General features: G+C 39.6%; 1 protein-coding gene and 1 long non-coding RNA gene across 6 annotated transcripts in view; one reads left to right on the plus strand and one right to left on the minus strand.

The window, feature by feature from the left end:
- The window catches only part of LOC112545553 (uncharacterized), a 55,385-nt gene extending 44,794 nt beyond the window's left edge, over positions 1-10,591 (plus strand). Inside the window, exon 3 of the long non-coding RNA XR_003089059.3 lies at positions 9,329-10,591. This is a non-coding gene — a long non-coding RNA (uncharacterized LOC112545553). The remainder of the gene's footprint in view (positions 1-9,328) is intronic.
- PDE1A (phosphodiesterase 1A) overlaps positions 1-13,144 on the minus strand; it is a 289,140-nt gene that overhangs the window by 30,077 nt on the left and 245,919 nt on the right. For all 5 annotated transcript variants that reach the window (XM_075933755.2, XM_089779787.1, XM_025183938.3 and 2 more), the window contains 3 exons: positions 10,579-10,660; positions 8,108-8,228; positions 6,479-6,666 (listed from right to left, as the gene is read on the minus strand). In XM_075933755.2, coding sequence (XP_075789870.1) covers positions 6,479-6,666; positions 8,108-8,228; positions 10,579-10,660 — 391 coding nt within the window. The remainder of the gene's footprint in view (positions 1-6,478; positions 6,667-8,107; positions 8,229-10,578; positions 10,661-13,144) is intronic.

The following is a 13,144-nucleotide window of genomic DNA, read 5'->3' on the forward strand; positions in this document are numbered from 1 at the left end:
GTACACAACTGTCTTTCTGGATTCCAGACGAGGACAATAGGTTCAACCCAAGACATGCTGAAGTCAACAGACAAACTTATATTTACTACAATGGGGCTGGACTGTGCTCTAAATGAGAAGTATCGAGATGTTATTTTAATCAATTGTTGTGACATTTGCAGCCCAATCAGAAGCTGAAAGAACTGGAAGACAGAATGTCATGTGGCAGCTCTTGGTTACATCTCTTAGGGCATGTCTACACTGGGGAGTTATTTCAAAATAACTCCTCATTTTTCAAAATAACAGGGTGAGTGTCCACTCTACCAAGACTGTTATTTCGAAATAATGGGCTTGTTATTTTGAAATAATAACTTCTGCTTGTGAAGAGGAATAAGCTTATTTCAAAAGTTATTATTTTGAAATAACTCATTTCAAATAACCTAGTCACGTAGATATAGCCTTAGTGGGCTACTAGAAGATGCTTAGATACAACAGTGATGAAGGCAATATAATAACCAGTGCAGAGCAGAAGTCTCACAAGAAAGCTAGTTCTTGCAAGATATTTTTAAGTCTGATTTTAGAGGCCTACACTGCTAAGTACTTCCAGACACTGCTGAGGGGCTGTGAGTTCGTTTGGCTCTTGATAAAGTAAATGAGGGTTTGAGAAGATAGTTAGGTCACCTGACATCACCTGAGAGAAGGTTGGGGCAGGGTCAGTTGATAATGAGGAAAGAGTTGGGGAAGTACTACAGAATCATGAAAATGAAAGCAGAATGGGGTTGCAGGGAAGATTACAGGGAAGCCTCCAGGAACATGGAGGAAGTCCAGGGGAAGAGTAAATCCTGGGATATTCTCCTGGATTAGCCCAAGGAGGGTCTGAATAATGTCCAGAAAAGGCATCTGGACAGTGGTTCTGTTGGACTTAATAATCCCAGAAGGAGTGGACTAAATAGTGACCTGGCCAGAGGACCAAGTCACCAGAAGAAAGATCTTCAAAGAGCAAGCAATAAGTAGCGGGGGGGCTGCACTCACAATGGTACATTCCCAAACCTAAATGCAAGGAGAAGCACTAACGGTAACTGACAACCCCATTGCAGTGCCTTTAACTCATCGGCCAGAAACTGAGCTTCCATTATAAAAGTATGAAGTCTCCTGCCCTTATGGCTGTGAAGATAACCCTGAGCAGTGCAAAGAGTTTAAACTGTAATGCCAAATCCTGTTGATGGTCTTTAAACACCGTTTTTTTGTTTTGTTTTGTTTTGTTTTGTTTTGTTTGCTTCTGAAGAGAGAAAATCGAACCTTTAAACTATCTCCAAACTAAACAGCTCCAAAAGAAACAAAGATTTATGCGGAAGATATTAACATGGCCTCTATGGGTACATCTAGACAGTGTGCTATTTTGGGATACTTCTGGTATCCCGAAATAGCAATTCCGCATCTTGACAGTGCACCCGTTATTTTGAAATAGCGTTCAAAAGAATGGGCGCGCTATTCTAATGTCCCTGTAAAGCTCGTTCCACAAGGATTAAGGGATGTTTCGGAATAGCACTCTATTTCAAAATTTGGTGCTGAATAGACAGCACCAAATTTTGAAATAAACTATTTTGAAAGTAACTCAAAATAAGCTATGCAATTTGCGTAGCTCAAATTACTTATGTTGAGATAAGGGTGCAGTGCAGAAAGACCCTGAGAGGAGCAAAACTTCTTCAATAAAGTCATTACACTGTTCATTTACTTTCCTTGCTACTAGCCTGCACTTCCTTTTTATATTGCTCCAGGCTGGTATCCTGGGAGACTAACAGACAACAGCTGTTTAGTGGTTCTGCTGGGTAACCCTTACCTCTCTCTGTGTAGAACCCCAAGATTATCTAACCTAGGGTATGTCTACACTACAGCGCTAATTCAAACTAACTTAGTTCGAATTAGTTAATTCGAACTAAGCTAATTCGAACTAACGCATCTAGAACTAAAAACTAGTTCGAATTAGCGTTTTGCTAATTCGAACTAGCACGTCCACATTAAGTGGACCCCGAACCGGGGTTAAGGATGGCCGGAAGCAGTGCCAGCAGGGCATCAGATGACGCCTTAGAGCGTGGAGCTGCTGCCTCAGGCTAGCCGAGGGCTGTGCTTAAAGGGACCCGACCCCCACCCCGGACAGACAGTTCTCAGTCCTGTCTTGGAGTGCCCTGAGTGCCCACACTGGGCACATCACAGCACTCGGCCATCAGCCCGGCTGCACTTGCCGCAGGCTGCCATCTGGAGAGAGGGGGCAATTGGGGGGCTGCAGGAGAGCTTCCACCCCCAGAAGCCCGCAGAGCCAGCCCAGTCCTCCCCATCGGGGGCTCATACCCCATTCTTCCCTCACCTCCTTCCACTTACCCTTCCCTAGCCCCCCTTCCTGATGTACAAAATAAAGAAAACGTGTGGTCAAAAATAGAATCTCTCTTTATTGAACAAAACTCGGGGAGACTGGGAAAAGGAGATGGGAGAGGGGAAGAGAGAGGCTGGGAGAAGGGAGGGCAACTAAAATGATCAGAGGTTTGGAACAGGTCCCATATGAAGAGATGCTAAAGAGACTGGGACTTTTCAGTTTAGAAAAGAGGAGACTGAGGGGGGATAGGATAGAGGTCTATACAGAAAAGTTCTTAATTAGTTCCCATAATAGAAGGACTAGAGGACACCAAAGGAAAGGAATGAGTAGCAGGCTTCAAACTAGTAACAGAAAGTTGTTCTTCACAAAGCAAAGAGTCAACCTGTGGAACTCCTTGCTGCAGGAGGCTGTGAAGGCTAGAACTAAAACAGAGTTTAAAGAGAAGTGAGATAAAGTGATGGTGGTTGGGTCCATGGAGTGGTATTAGCCAGGGAGTAGGAGTGGTGTCCCTGCCCAAGGTTTGTGGAAGGCTGGAGAGGGATGGCACGAGACTAATGGCTTGGTCACTGTCGTTGGTCCATCCCCTCCAGGGTCCTTAGGGTTGGCTGCTGTCGGCAGACAGGCTACTGGGCTAGATGGACCTTTGGTCTGACCCAGTATGGCCATTGTAAGCTCAGGGCTCAGGGTTGGGGGTCTCAGTGGACCACCTTGATTTTCATGCACACCTGCTCCTGGGTGGCCAGGCTGGCAGCTCTCCTGCCCTAGACGGCCACTTTCCTGTGCCTAGTGCGGAGGTCGTGGACAAGGTCCACGATGTCCGCACTAGCCCAGGCGGGTGCCCGCCTCTTGAGGTCCCGGGCAAGCTCCCGGGAGCCGCCAGCCTGGTCCCGGGAAGAGGGGGAGAGCTGGGGGGCATCGGGTGGCTGGCTCGAGCCGTGCCAGGTGCAGGGTCTGCTGGCTGGGTGCTGGCAGTCTTGCACCTGGCACGGGCATCGTAGCCAGCCCGTGCCCCTTTAAGGGGTCCGGGGCCGGGAGGGGGGCAATAGAGTTTCCCTGGTGTTGGCCAGAGTGGCCACCAGGGAAAGCTGGGGAGGGCTAGCCTCCCACTAGTTCAAATTAAGGGGCTACACACACCTTAATTCGAACTAGTAAGTTCGAACTAGGCTTAGTCCTCGTAGAATGAGGTTTACCTAGTTCGAACTAAGCGCTCCGCTAGTTCGAATTAAGTTCGAACTAACGGAGCAATAGTGTAGCGCCTATAAAAGTTAATTCGAACTAACATCCGTTAGTTCGAATTAACTTTGTAGTGTAGACATACCCCTAGATATTCTCTTGCCCTTTCCAAAAGGCAAATGGATTCTATAGTCTGTCACAATAGCTACCAGTCCTCACAATGAAATCATGTATAAGATGTTCAACCATCCAATGTATCCATTTTCTGCCTGCCAATATATAACACGAGATTCATCAGACCTTTATGTTACTTGCAAATTTTGTAGCAAAATCCCAGTACACATTTCAATAAACTAAACGCTCTACTTAGATGACATTTGCAGGGTGTTTATTGATAGTAGTAGTTCGTAAATATTATAAGACATTTCAGTTTACTGAAATTCCCTGTAAACTTGACTTAAAGACCATGAATGTTAAACTTTTACTTTGTGTTCAAAAGGATTCAAGCGCATAACACTAGAGACTGTGTTTACCTGTGAAATTTTGATTTCAGCCCATCCAAGAGAAATAGTGAAATGTAAGCATGTAATTGGTCAAAACAGAGGCAGAAGCCACAAAAAGAGCATTCATTGGCTTAGTTAGAAATACTAAGTGCTTTTATGACTTCAGTATTGTGACACTCAAACTGTTCCAATGAGACATTCTTTCCATATAGGGCACCTTTAATATTTATCTGCTATAATTCTTAGATAGTGAAATGCCCCACTGCACTGAGGGTCAGCATAAGACATATAGACCATTCAATTTCCACTTAAACTATTTAAGCATTTCAAGCCTTTAAAAATGCCTGGTTCTATCATTCTGCAGAGAGGAATTTAAGCTGAAAACAGTAATAGGTGGACTCCAAAATATGTTAAATCTAAACCTATATGTAGTGTTTACTTAGCATGAATCATTCCATCATGGTTTGCAATATTCTAACTTTTAATGGTAAGCAGAGACAATGACTGCAGCATTCAAACACAGTAATAGCCGATTCAATAGCACTGTAAAGCTATCTAATTCTGAATATGCTTAGTAAAACCAAGCAAAAACCAAACTTCCCGCACTCAGGATGAATGAGCACACAAAACAGGATACAATACCTTATAATTTGGGGAGACCGTGCCATAGAGTCAACATCAGTTTATCAAAAAGACAATCTTAACCACCTCATCATAAAACTGAGTAGGAAATGATGACCCCAAACACTGTGTAGTGAGGATTCTACATACAGCTGAACTGAAAGAAGCCAAATCTATTCATACATTTGTTTAGCATTTTACATATGACTTTTGCATCTTGTCTCTAGCTATTTTTAATGAACTATTACTCTGGTGATTTATAACAAAGAGGCTTTTTTTTTCACCATGATCATTAACCTTGCAGCAGAGTGGCTATAAGAAGCTATAGTTTACTGTAAGGACAAGGGGTACTAGAAAGGTACATTGTGTAAGTAAGTACCGAGTACATTGTGTCTGATTCAAGTTTCACCCTGAGCACATCTGTCAAAACAGAACATATTCTAAAGAAGACAACTGATCCAAACTGAAGAACTGTTGGCTAATTCTATAATTGAGTTAGTTTATAACGTGTCTCTTTCTTACACTTCTAGCGACAGCTATAGGTCATGTTTCTGCCTTGTTGGAGTATGGTGCATTCTGCAACTGCCAAGATGTTAAGATCCATTGAATGATTTTTAAGAGTGTTATCCCAAGTAAATTGATATACTACATTTTGCTTCCCATGACAAACAAAGCCATTTTTAATCCTGCATCTTAATGTTTAAGTTTCTTAAGATGTATAGCCTGATCCTTCATTATTTTGATCACAAAACTTCTATTGATATTTTGGCCCTGTTGACTATAACTGCATTGTTGTAACAATTTGCAATAAAAATGTTGGATGATGGTATACAATAAGGCTGTGTTTGGACTACATCTCTCTGTAGACAGAGACATATAGATTAGGCACGTCGAAATTGCTAATGAAGCAGGGATTTAAATATACCACACGTCATTAGCATAAACATGGCCACCACTTTTTTTCGAAACGGAGCTTTTTTGAAAAAAATGGCAGTCTAGACGTAGATCTGTCGAAAATAAACCCTTTTTCAAAAGATCCTGTAAATCGAATTTTTTGAGGAATACAGGATCTTTCGAAAAAGGATTTATTTTCGACAGATCCATGTCTAGACTGCCAGGATTTTTTTTCTGAAAAAGCTCCATTTCCAAAAAAAGCGGTGGCCATGTTTATGCTAATAAAGCACGGGATATTTAAGTCCCTGCTTCATTAGCAATTTCAACTTGCCTAATCTACATCTCTCTGTCGACAGAGAGGTGTAGTCTAGACTTACCCTAAGGTGTACAGCTCATTTCCAATTATGCAGCTTATTAAAGTCTTCCCAATTCACATGCAATCTTGCCATGGCATGCATAGAATACATTGAACCTGTGAGTTTTGACTAATAGGAAGCATTTAAAGTGAACAGCAATACAAATTATAATTACATGTAGGAAACTTCATAATCCTCCCCCTACTCCTGCCATCCCCCAGCTGCCTTTTTCTAAATGGCACTTTCTGAAGACGTTGCTCTTGAGAAGCACCGTGCTTTGCTATGTAGTATCTGGCAAAGCACCATACTTTGCTATGTAGTATTTCTTCTCCTCGCCCACTCACACAAATCTGTTTGTGTTTCACCGGACAAAACACAAGCACAAACAGGACTAGTATTGCATGTAAAGATTGCAAACATATGTAAGCTGAAAAGTGAAGTTACCGCTGTAAAAACATTGGCAATATGCATATAAGACAGCTAGACACATTTTTATAGATCTAGAGGGGCTTTAAGGGTAAAATGAACAGAGGAGGGTTTGGGGAATGACTTGGAGGACATTCCCCATGGGTTTTTCATACCTTGCACCGCTAATTCTTTCCATCTTTCTTTGTTTTGTTGAATGATCTGCACCAAGTTGTCCTTAAAGCTGGATAGGTCAACCGTTGCTAAAGAGTTGTCTGTGGAAGTCCCTCCATCACTTGAAGTACTTTTTACACTGGGTCGCCTTTGTGCATCAGCATTGCATACTGCTCCCAAGCTATGGTGACTAGAGAAATAAGAAAACTCCACATTATGAATAGAATTGGGGATATGCATACATAAAAACAATTAATTTATGTTGATATTTTTCAGATTTATATGTATATCACTAGCTAGAAAATTGGCCTTAGTCAAGGAAAGTATAAGACACATTTCCTTATTAAATGAATTGCTTCCTGTGAACAATACTTAGTGCCATATTTCCAGAGAATTACTACAAAAATGTGGCAGTGTGCAACTTCCTGGCTAAATAGTTGGAAGAATTTTAACACACCAAGTTTGGCAACACCTTTCTGTGCAACTCTTTGAAATGAGTGGGATTGTTCTGGACAAGTTGGAAAGGCATCTGCTGCTAATCTGGGCTGGAAAGGCAATACATGACAGAGCAAACTCTGTTTTCATAGGCATGTGGTAGGCTCCAGTTGGGAGCATACCAGAGGAGCTCTGTGCCTGTTATCTGAAGTCAGTATTTAGTTCAATTAAACCCCAGTGCTTCAAAATATACCAGCAAAGCAGGACTAAGTATTAAGAAATATGTTAAAATATTAACCATAATGTTTGGCATTATCCACTAAGCAACAGGAAGTGCATCAGTTTAGAGAATGTATGCATGTGCACCTGAGAAACATTGATATACAATAGTACAAATGAAATCTCTGAACACCAAAAGGTAGATCCTATTTTGTGGCAAATCTCCCTTTGCAGCTAACGGGAATTTTGTACAAAATGTGGCCTGCAGGATTAGACACCTAATGATGAATCTCTGTGTAAGCCCCCCAGTGCAATGCTTCTGCTCACCTCTCATTCACTTATGCACCCTCATGTAAAACTGGGGATTAAAGTTGCCTGATCGCCAATCAATAAAAGTGAGTAAAGAGTATGTGGCACCACTGATGACTTAGTCTAGCAGAGTTGCAGAAAGGGGTTGGGAACACTGCCCACAAGAGAAATGCATGAAGGGTACGTTAATCCTAACAAAGCAAAGTTATAGCCACATCCTTCTGATACCACCAAACCTAAGGAACTATTTATTGCAGTATGTTTACAGTGGTAAACTACAGTGAATGTTAAAGCCACATTTTAAAAAGAGAATATGGCAAAATACACTTCCTTGTTTTCTTTAAAGAGAAAAGACCCAATATATTTTATGATGGAAGGGAACCAGCAAACATTTTCTTATTGTATGTCCTGAGGAAAATTCATCTTCATGTCTTTAGAGATAGGTACTTTGATCTTTATTGTGTTTTTTGCCCTTCCAAGAACAATGTTTTTCCTAGTCCAAGTAAGAGTAAACAGCTGCAATAGCAAGACATTGCCACTAGGTGGCAACACAGTATAACTATTCACATCAGACGTTTGCATATATGAACAGATTATAAAATAATTATGCCAGTGTTGCTAATGTTAGTTACACAGAATCACAAAGTAAAAGGAGAAAGTGTTCAAACCTAGATGTCCCAAAGGCAGAACTTTCAGACTTTGAAGCTTCCTCTATAAGAGGAATAATAATTTTCTCCATTGAGTCTGTTAGAAGAGAAAATGTGGGCTCTACTATGAAATCTATGAAACCTGAAAAACAGAAAGAGATTAATTCAGGTGATACAGTATCCCAGGTCTCAGAGCCAATGACTAATCTCTGTCTTTATTCTCAAACTGGCTCCATCTTCAGAAACCATAGATTAGTAAAACTCTAAAGAGAATTGTCATCTAATGACATTCATAATATCGATTAAGTTGGAAAAACGTTGGACTTCTATGTTTTAATATCAGGATAATAGTCTGAAGACAAATGCAATACAGATTCAATATACTTGGAATTTTTTGTTTTCTCTGCTGTAATTTCCATTGTTATTAGTCTGCTGAGGAAAACAAACCCACACCACCAGGAGAAATACATAAGTGCTAATATTTACAGCTTTTCACTCCTGTCTCCACTGAACCCAGCAAATTTCACAATAAGATTTTCATTGGAAACTGCAATTAATTACTGAATAAAAGGGATGTCATGATGGAGTCAATGGGCAAGAAGTCAAAGTACCTCTCTTACCATTCAGAGCCTCATGCCAATGAGTCAATATTGCAAATTGCTGTTTATTATTCTGTGGAAGTAAAGTGTTATTTCACAGTGTGTAGGAGTGTTCTGTCAAATCAGTTAAGAGAACAAGTAATATCCCTAGGAGACAGCATTCATCCCACAGCTTTAAGATGTCAGTGCTGAACAATGTATTTTACATTTTAAAGTGCTTATCAAGGTAGAGAATGACATAGCTAGAGAGAATGAGGCATTATCCTCTGCTGAGCACTTAGACAACATTTAGGTAGAACATGACAGAGCCACAGATTTCAGGCTCTCTTCACATGCTAACTAAGGTGCCCCAGCACAAAGGTGAGCAACGGGCATAAACTCAAGTACGCTGCCACTTGAGTCTGGCTGGAAGTGGAATGGGATACCATATTAAATTACAATATAGTATTGGAGGATATTGTTCAGTTCAAAGATATGACATCTTAAAAAATGGGATCTCCCCAAGATTATTTGGGGGGCATGTTGATATTTGTGAAAGGCACTTTTCAAGACATGTTTTCCTCAGCAAACTCTTAAAATTCCTATCTGTTTTTGGCCCCATAAAACTTTAAAGCTTTAAATTATTTTTATCTCTATTTTACAGATGACGGACGAAGATAAGGGCATGCATTTCATCACTGAGAAATCACGTCCTAATTCTCTACATGTTAAGGCTCTTTACTTTGAATGTAAGCTCTGCAGGGAATATACTGTCTTTTTCTTTAGATGTTTATACAGCACCTACCACAATGAGACCACAGTCTTTGATAGAGGTGCCTAAATGGTACCAAAATACAAGAGATTATTATCTAATCAAAAGAGGTCTTGACCTAGCCAGACAACTTGAGCAGTCCAATTGAATTCACTGTGTCTTTTCACATTCATGTATAAATATTTTCAGAATTAGGGACCCAATCAGTAGCAGAGTTGGTATTAGCATTCAAGAGTTTTATTAACTTTCAGTCCACTTGATGAACTATACCGCACTGCTTTAGATATTGCGTTTTGAAAGAAAAAAACTAGTCTGTCTCTTTCTAAGAAGAGTAAAGAGTCTTTAATAGGTTTGTTATACTTCTCAACGTAAATTTGGAACCTTATTGGTTCATAATTTGGACTAGGCCCTTTAAATGGCTTTTCAATTCAGTATTAAACGGTGAAGACAATAAGACTTTAAAGGTCATTGAAATGGCTTTTCACGAGGCTTATTCACTGGGGGAACGTAAATATTATACCCATTTTATAGCTAGATAAAGTGATATAGGAATTCCCTTGTGTAAGTGCTGGAGACAGATGCCAGGAGTTTGTCTGAAGGGCCTTTTGAAAACAATGAATTACTTGTGTCTGGCCAGATTGACTCTAGGGGTATATTTGTGCTTCAAGAGGGATGGTGTCAGAGCCTGGGATCCAACCTGATCCTGAACAGCTACACTGCAATTTTATAGTCTGGCAGCTAAGCCCTTTAAGCCCAAGTCAGCTGACCCAGGCCAGCCACAGGGCATGTCTCCACTGCAATAAGACCTATGTGACTGTGTGTAGGTGACAACTTCTCCATGCTTTGTTTGACTAAATTCTAAAATGTCTGTAGCAATAGTTGGATCACAAAAAGGCAGATTTCCAGTTCCCTGATCTAACAACAAAACATACTGCCCCGCATGCTTCTTAAGTCATGCTGAAAGAGCCTAATGTCCCTTTTGACAAAAGCATGTTACTAGTGTGATGTGCTCTGATTTCTGGGAGTAAGCGTGTAGAAAGAAATGTCTCGTTCTATGGCTTTTGAAAAGTGTTGTGCGAATGAAGGATGACAACATTGCTTGCTCCTTTTTATGAGAAAAAGAAAATCACATTGATCATTACCTATTTGGGACTGAGCCACCATGGTAGACTTGCGATCACAGAGTGGGGAAAATGGAAGCCCTAAAGCAGCCTCCTTGTCTCCCTGGAAAAGCAATGTTTCATATTATAAGAACACACATACAACAGAGAAAGCCTGCACATTGCTAGAATGTATCTGACCAATTACTTCTACAATTCACTTCTTTTCCTAAATTAAAACAAGCTGTGGGTAACACTAATCTAATATTGTTTTTTTAAATGAGAGAGAGAAGAAAAGGAAAAGTCAACATTATAACTCAATTTTAATAATTCGTATTTAAAAGAACATGTTGAAAGCAAAGATCTTGTCAGGACCAAAGCATTTGTCAGGGAAGGCAAATAAAAAGCAAGTTTTATAAGGAGCCTTTGCAGCCTCAATGCTTGGAGTTGGAGCATCCAGACACCCATCAATTTAACTTCTCTTGAAGAGATTGTGGACAAGAGAAGTGGACACTTACCACTCTGAGATTTTCCTAATTATAGGATGGCATTTTAAAATGGTGGGGGCTACACATTTGCCTGGAAATTTATCGATAATCTTGTAATTGTAGAATGATGTCAATTTGCATTTAAAATATAGACCTTGAATATTTTTATCACTTAGCACTGAAAGATGATATGGAATGCACGTGAGGAAAGAACAGAAAAATAATTCCAGTACAACTACTTAACAATAGCCTTAGAGGTAGAAGAACACGCTTCAAATAGACATGGATGATTTCACCACTTCTTCCCCTTAAAATCCAACTGAATTCCATAATCTGAGTTAAGAGATGGAGAGATATCTAGAGCTGGAGAAAGAGCAGAGGGAAGATACCAAAACCCCATTGGTGGCCATATATACATAGAATGGGTTGAGAGGGAAAGAAAAGAGACAATGGACTAAATTACAACTGACTTTGTGCTTTATGTCTGAAATGAGAAGCGTGCCCAGACAGCCTTGCCCTCACGCTGTCCACATAGGAAATACCCATAATTTGACTCCATGGAACAGAAGAGAGCAGCAGCGAGGAGCTAGTGGTCCCCAAAAGTGAACCACATGAATATATAATGAAGGAGCTGGTTCTCAGACTGGTGTTAATTGGTGTAGCTCCATTGATTTCAATTAAGTAAGGATCTGGTTCCACAGGCTTCTGCTACACTAACGGTTTTATTTTAAAAAATTAAACCAACCCATTCGGCTTAAGATGCCTCCAGAATGCCTCACTGGAACTGTGGCCTGATTATCTAACATTGGGAGTGTGTTATTACTTTATCTCTGGCAAAAACCCCAGTGTTAATGTAACATTGTGTTTGAGAAAGCAAAAGTCAAGAAATTCCATACTATAGTTAAAATATCAAAACTAAAAATCTAAAACCTTAACTCTCTTTACTGCCATACATATTTTGACAGTTCATATAATATACAGTGAAATCTGGAATTTCTTATACAAATTCATACATTGAAAATTGTGGCACAGGGCACAGCTTTAAAATTTGATTTTATCTTTAATTTTTACAAGATATAAAAATTAAATAAGCTAAGTTTGAAGAAAATCAGTTATATAATTTAAAATCATTATTTGAAAGTTTTTTGTTTTTAACTAAATTCAAATCTAGAGAAGAACATTATCAGAGCTGAGATGGTTATTTGAGTGACCTCAGATGTATGTTTCTTTATTATAATGCATTTGAGATGAGTAGATGTGATTTGAGCATATTTTTAAAGTGAAAATAACTTTTTTACAGTTATGTTCTAAAGCTCTGCCCTTTAAATTATTACTGATACATATTTTAAATCTTAGTAACAGTTGAATAAAGTTTTCAGTCTAGGAAAATCTTCGTTTTCCATCTGTGCCCACTTTTAAAACTACAGGTAAATCTAGACTTCATTGCGTCCAGGAAACACGTTTGCTCTTTCGCTTCTTTTGTGGAAGAGCAAACATGCTCTTTCGGGGAGCCCTGTATGCCTCGTTCTATGAGGAATAAGGGCTTTGCCAAAAGAGGAGGCTTTTCTGCTATTTGGCCCCATCTAGACGGGGCCAAACGGTGAAAAGCCTCTTCTGGAAAAGCAATCGGGAAAAGCTACACAAATTGCTTTTTCCGATAAAAGAGTACAGTCTAGACCTAGCTTACATATTAAAAATTCATGTTTTTATAAACTCTCAGATTCTGGTGGTTTTATCAGTGCTGCTGAGAGAGCAGGCGAATGACATTTAAAAAAATACGTAAGTTCAGAAGTCTTGAAATTTCTTTATCAAACTTGTGTCTTCTAACATGAACAGTGTTTTACTATTCAAAATTTAACCTTTTTGACTGACTAATGTAGTATAGAAGGCAACAATCTTAGAAAAAAAGTTTCCAGTTCCCTGTCAGTCCTAATTATCATCACATTTACAGGCTGGTTAACAGACATCAAGCTGGATGTCAGAGTTCAAGTGCTTGATATTATATTTCAAGTGCTGCTTTAATTACATCTATTTAATTAACATCTAGGTATGTACAAACCAGTTTCAATTAAAACAAAGTATTAAGTTGTCACATAAAACTTAAACTCAATCATTTTCAG

The sequence above is a fragment of the Pelodiscus sinensis genome, chromosome 7 (genome assembly GCF_052426305.1).
Source record: "Pelodiscus sinensis isolate ZL-2025 chromosome 7, ASM5242630v1, whole genome shotgun sequence".
Taxonomy (NCBI): Eukaryota; Metazoa; Chordata; order Testudines; family Trionychidae; genus Pelodiscus; species Pelodiscus sinensis.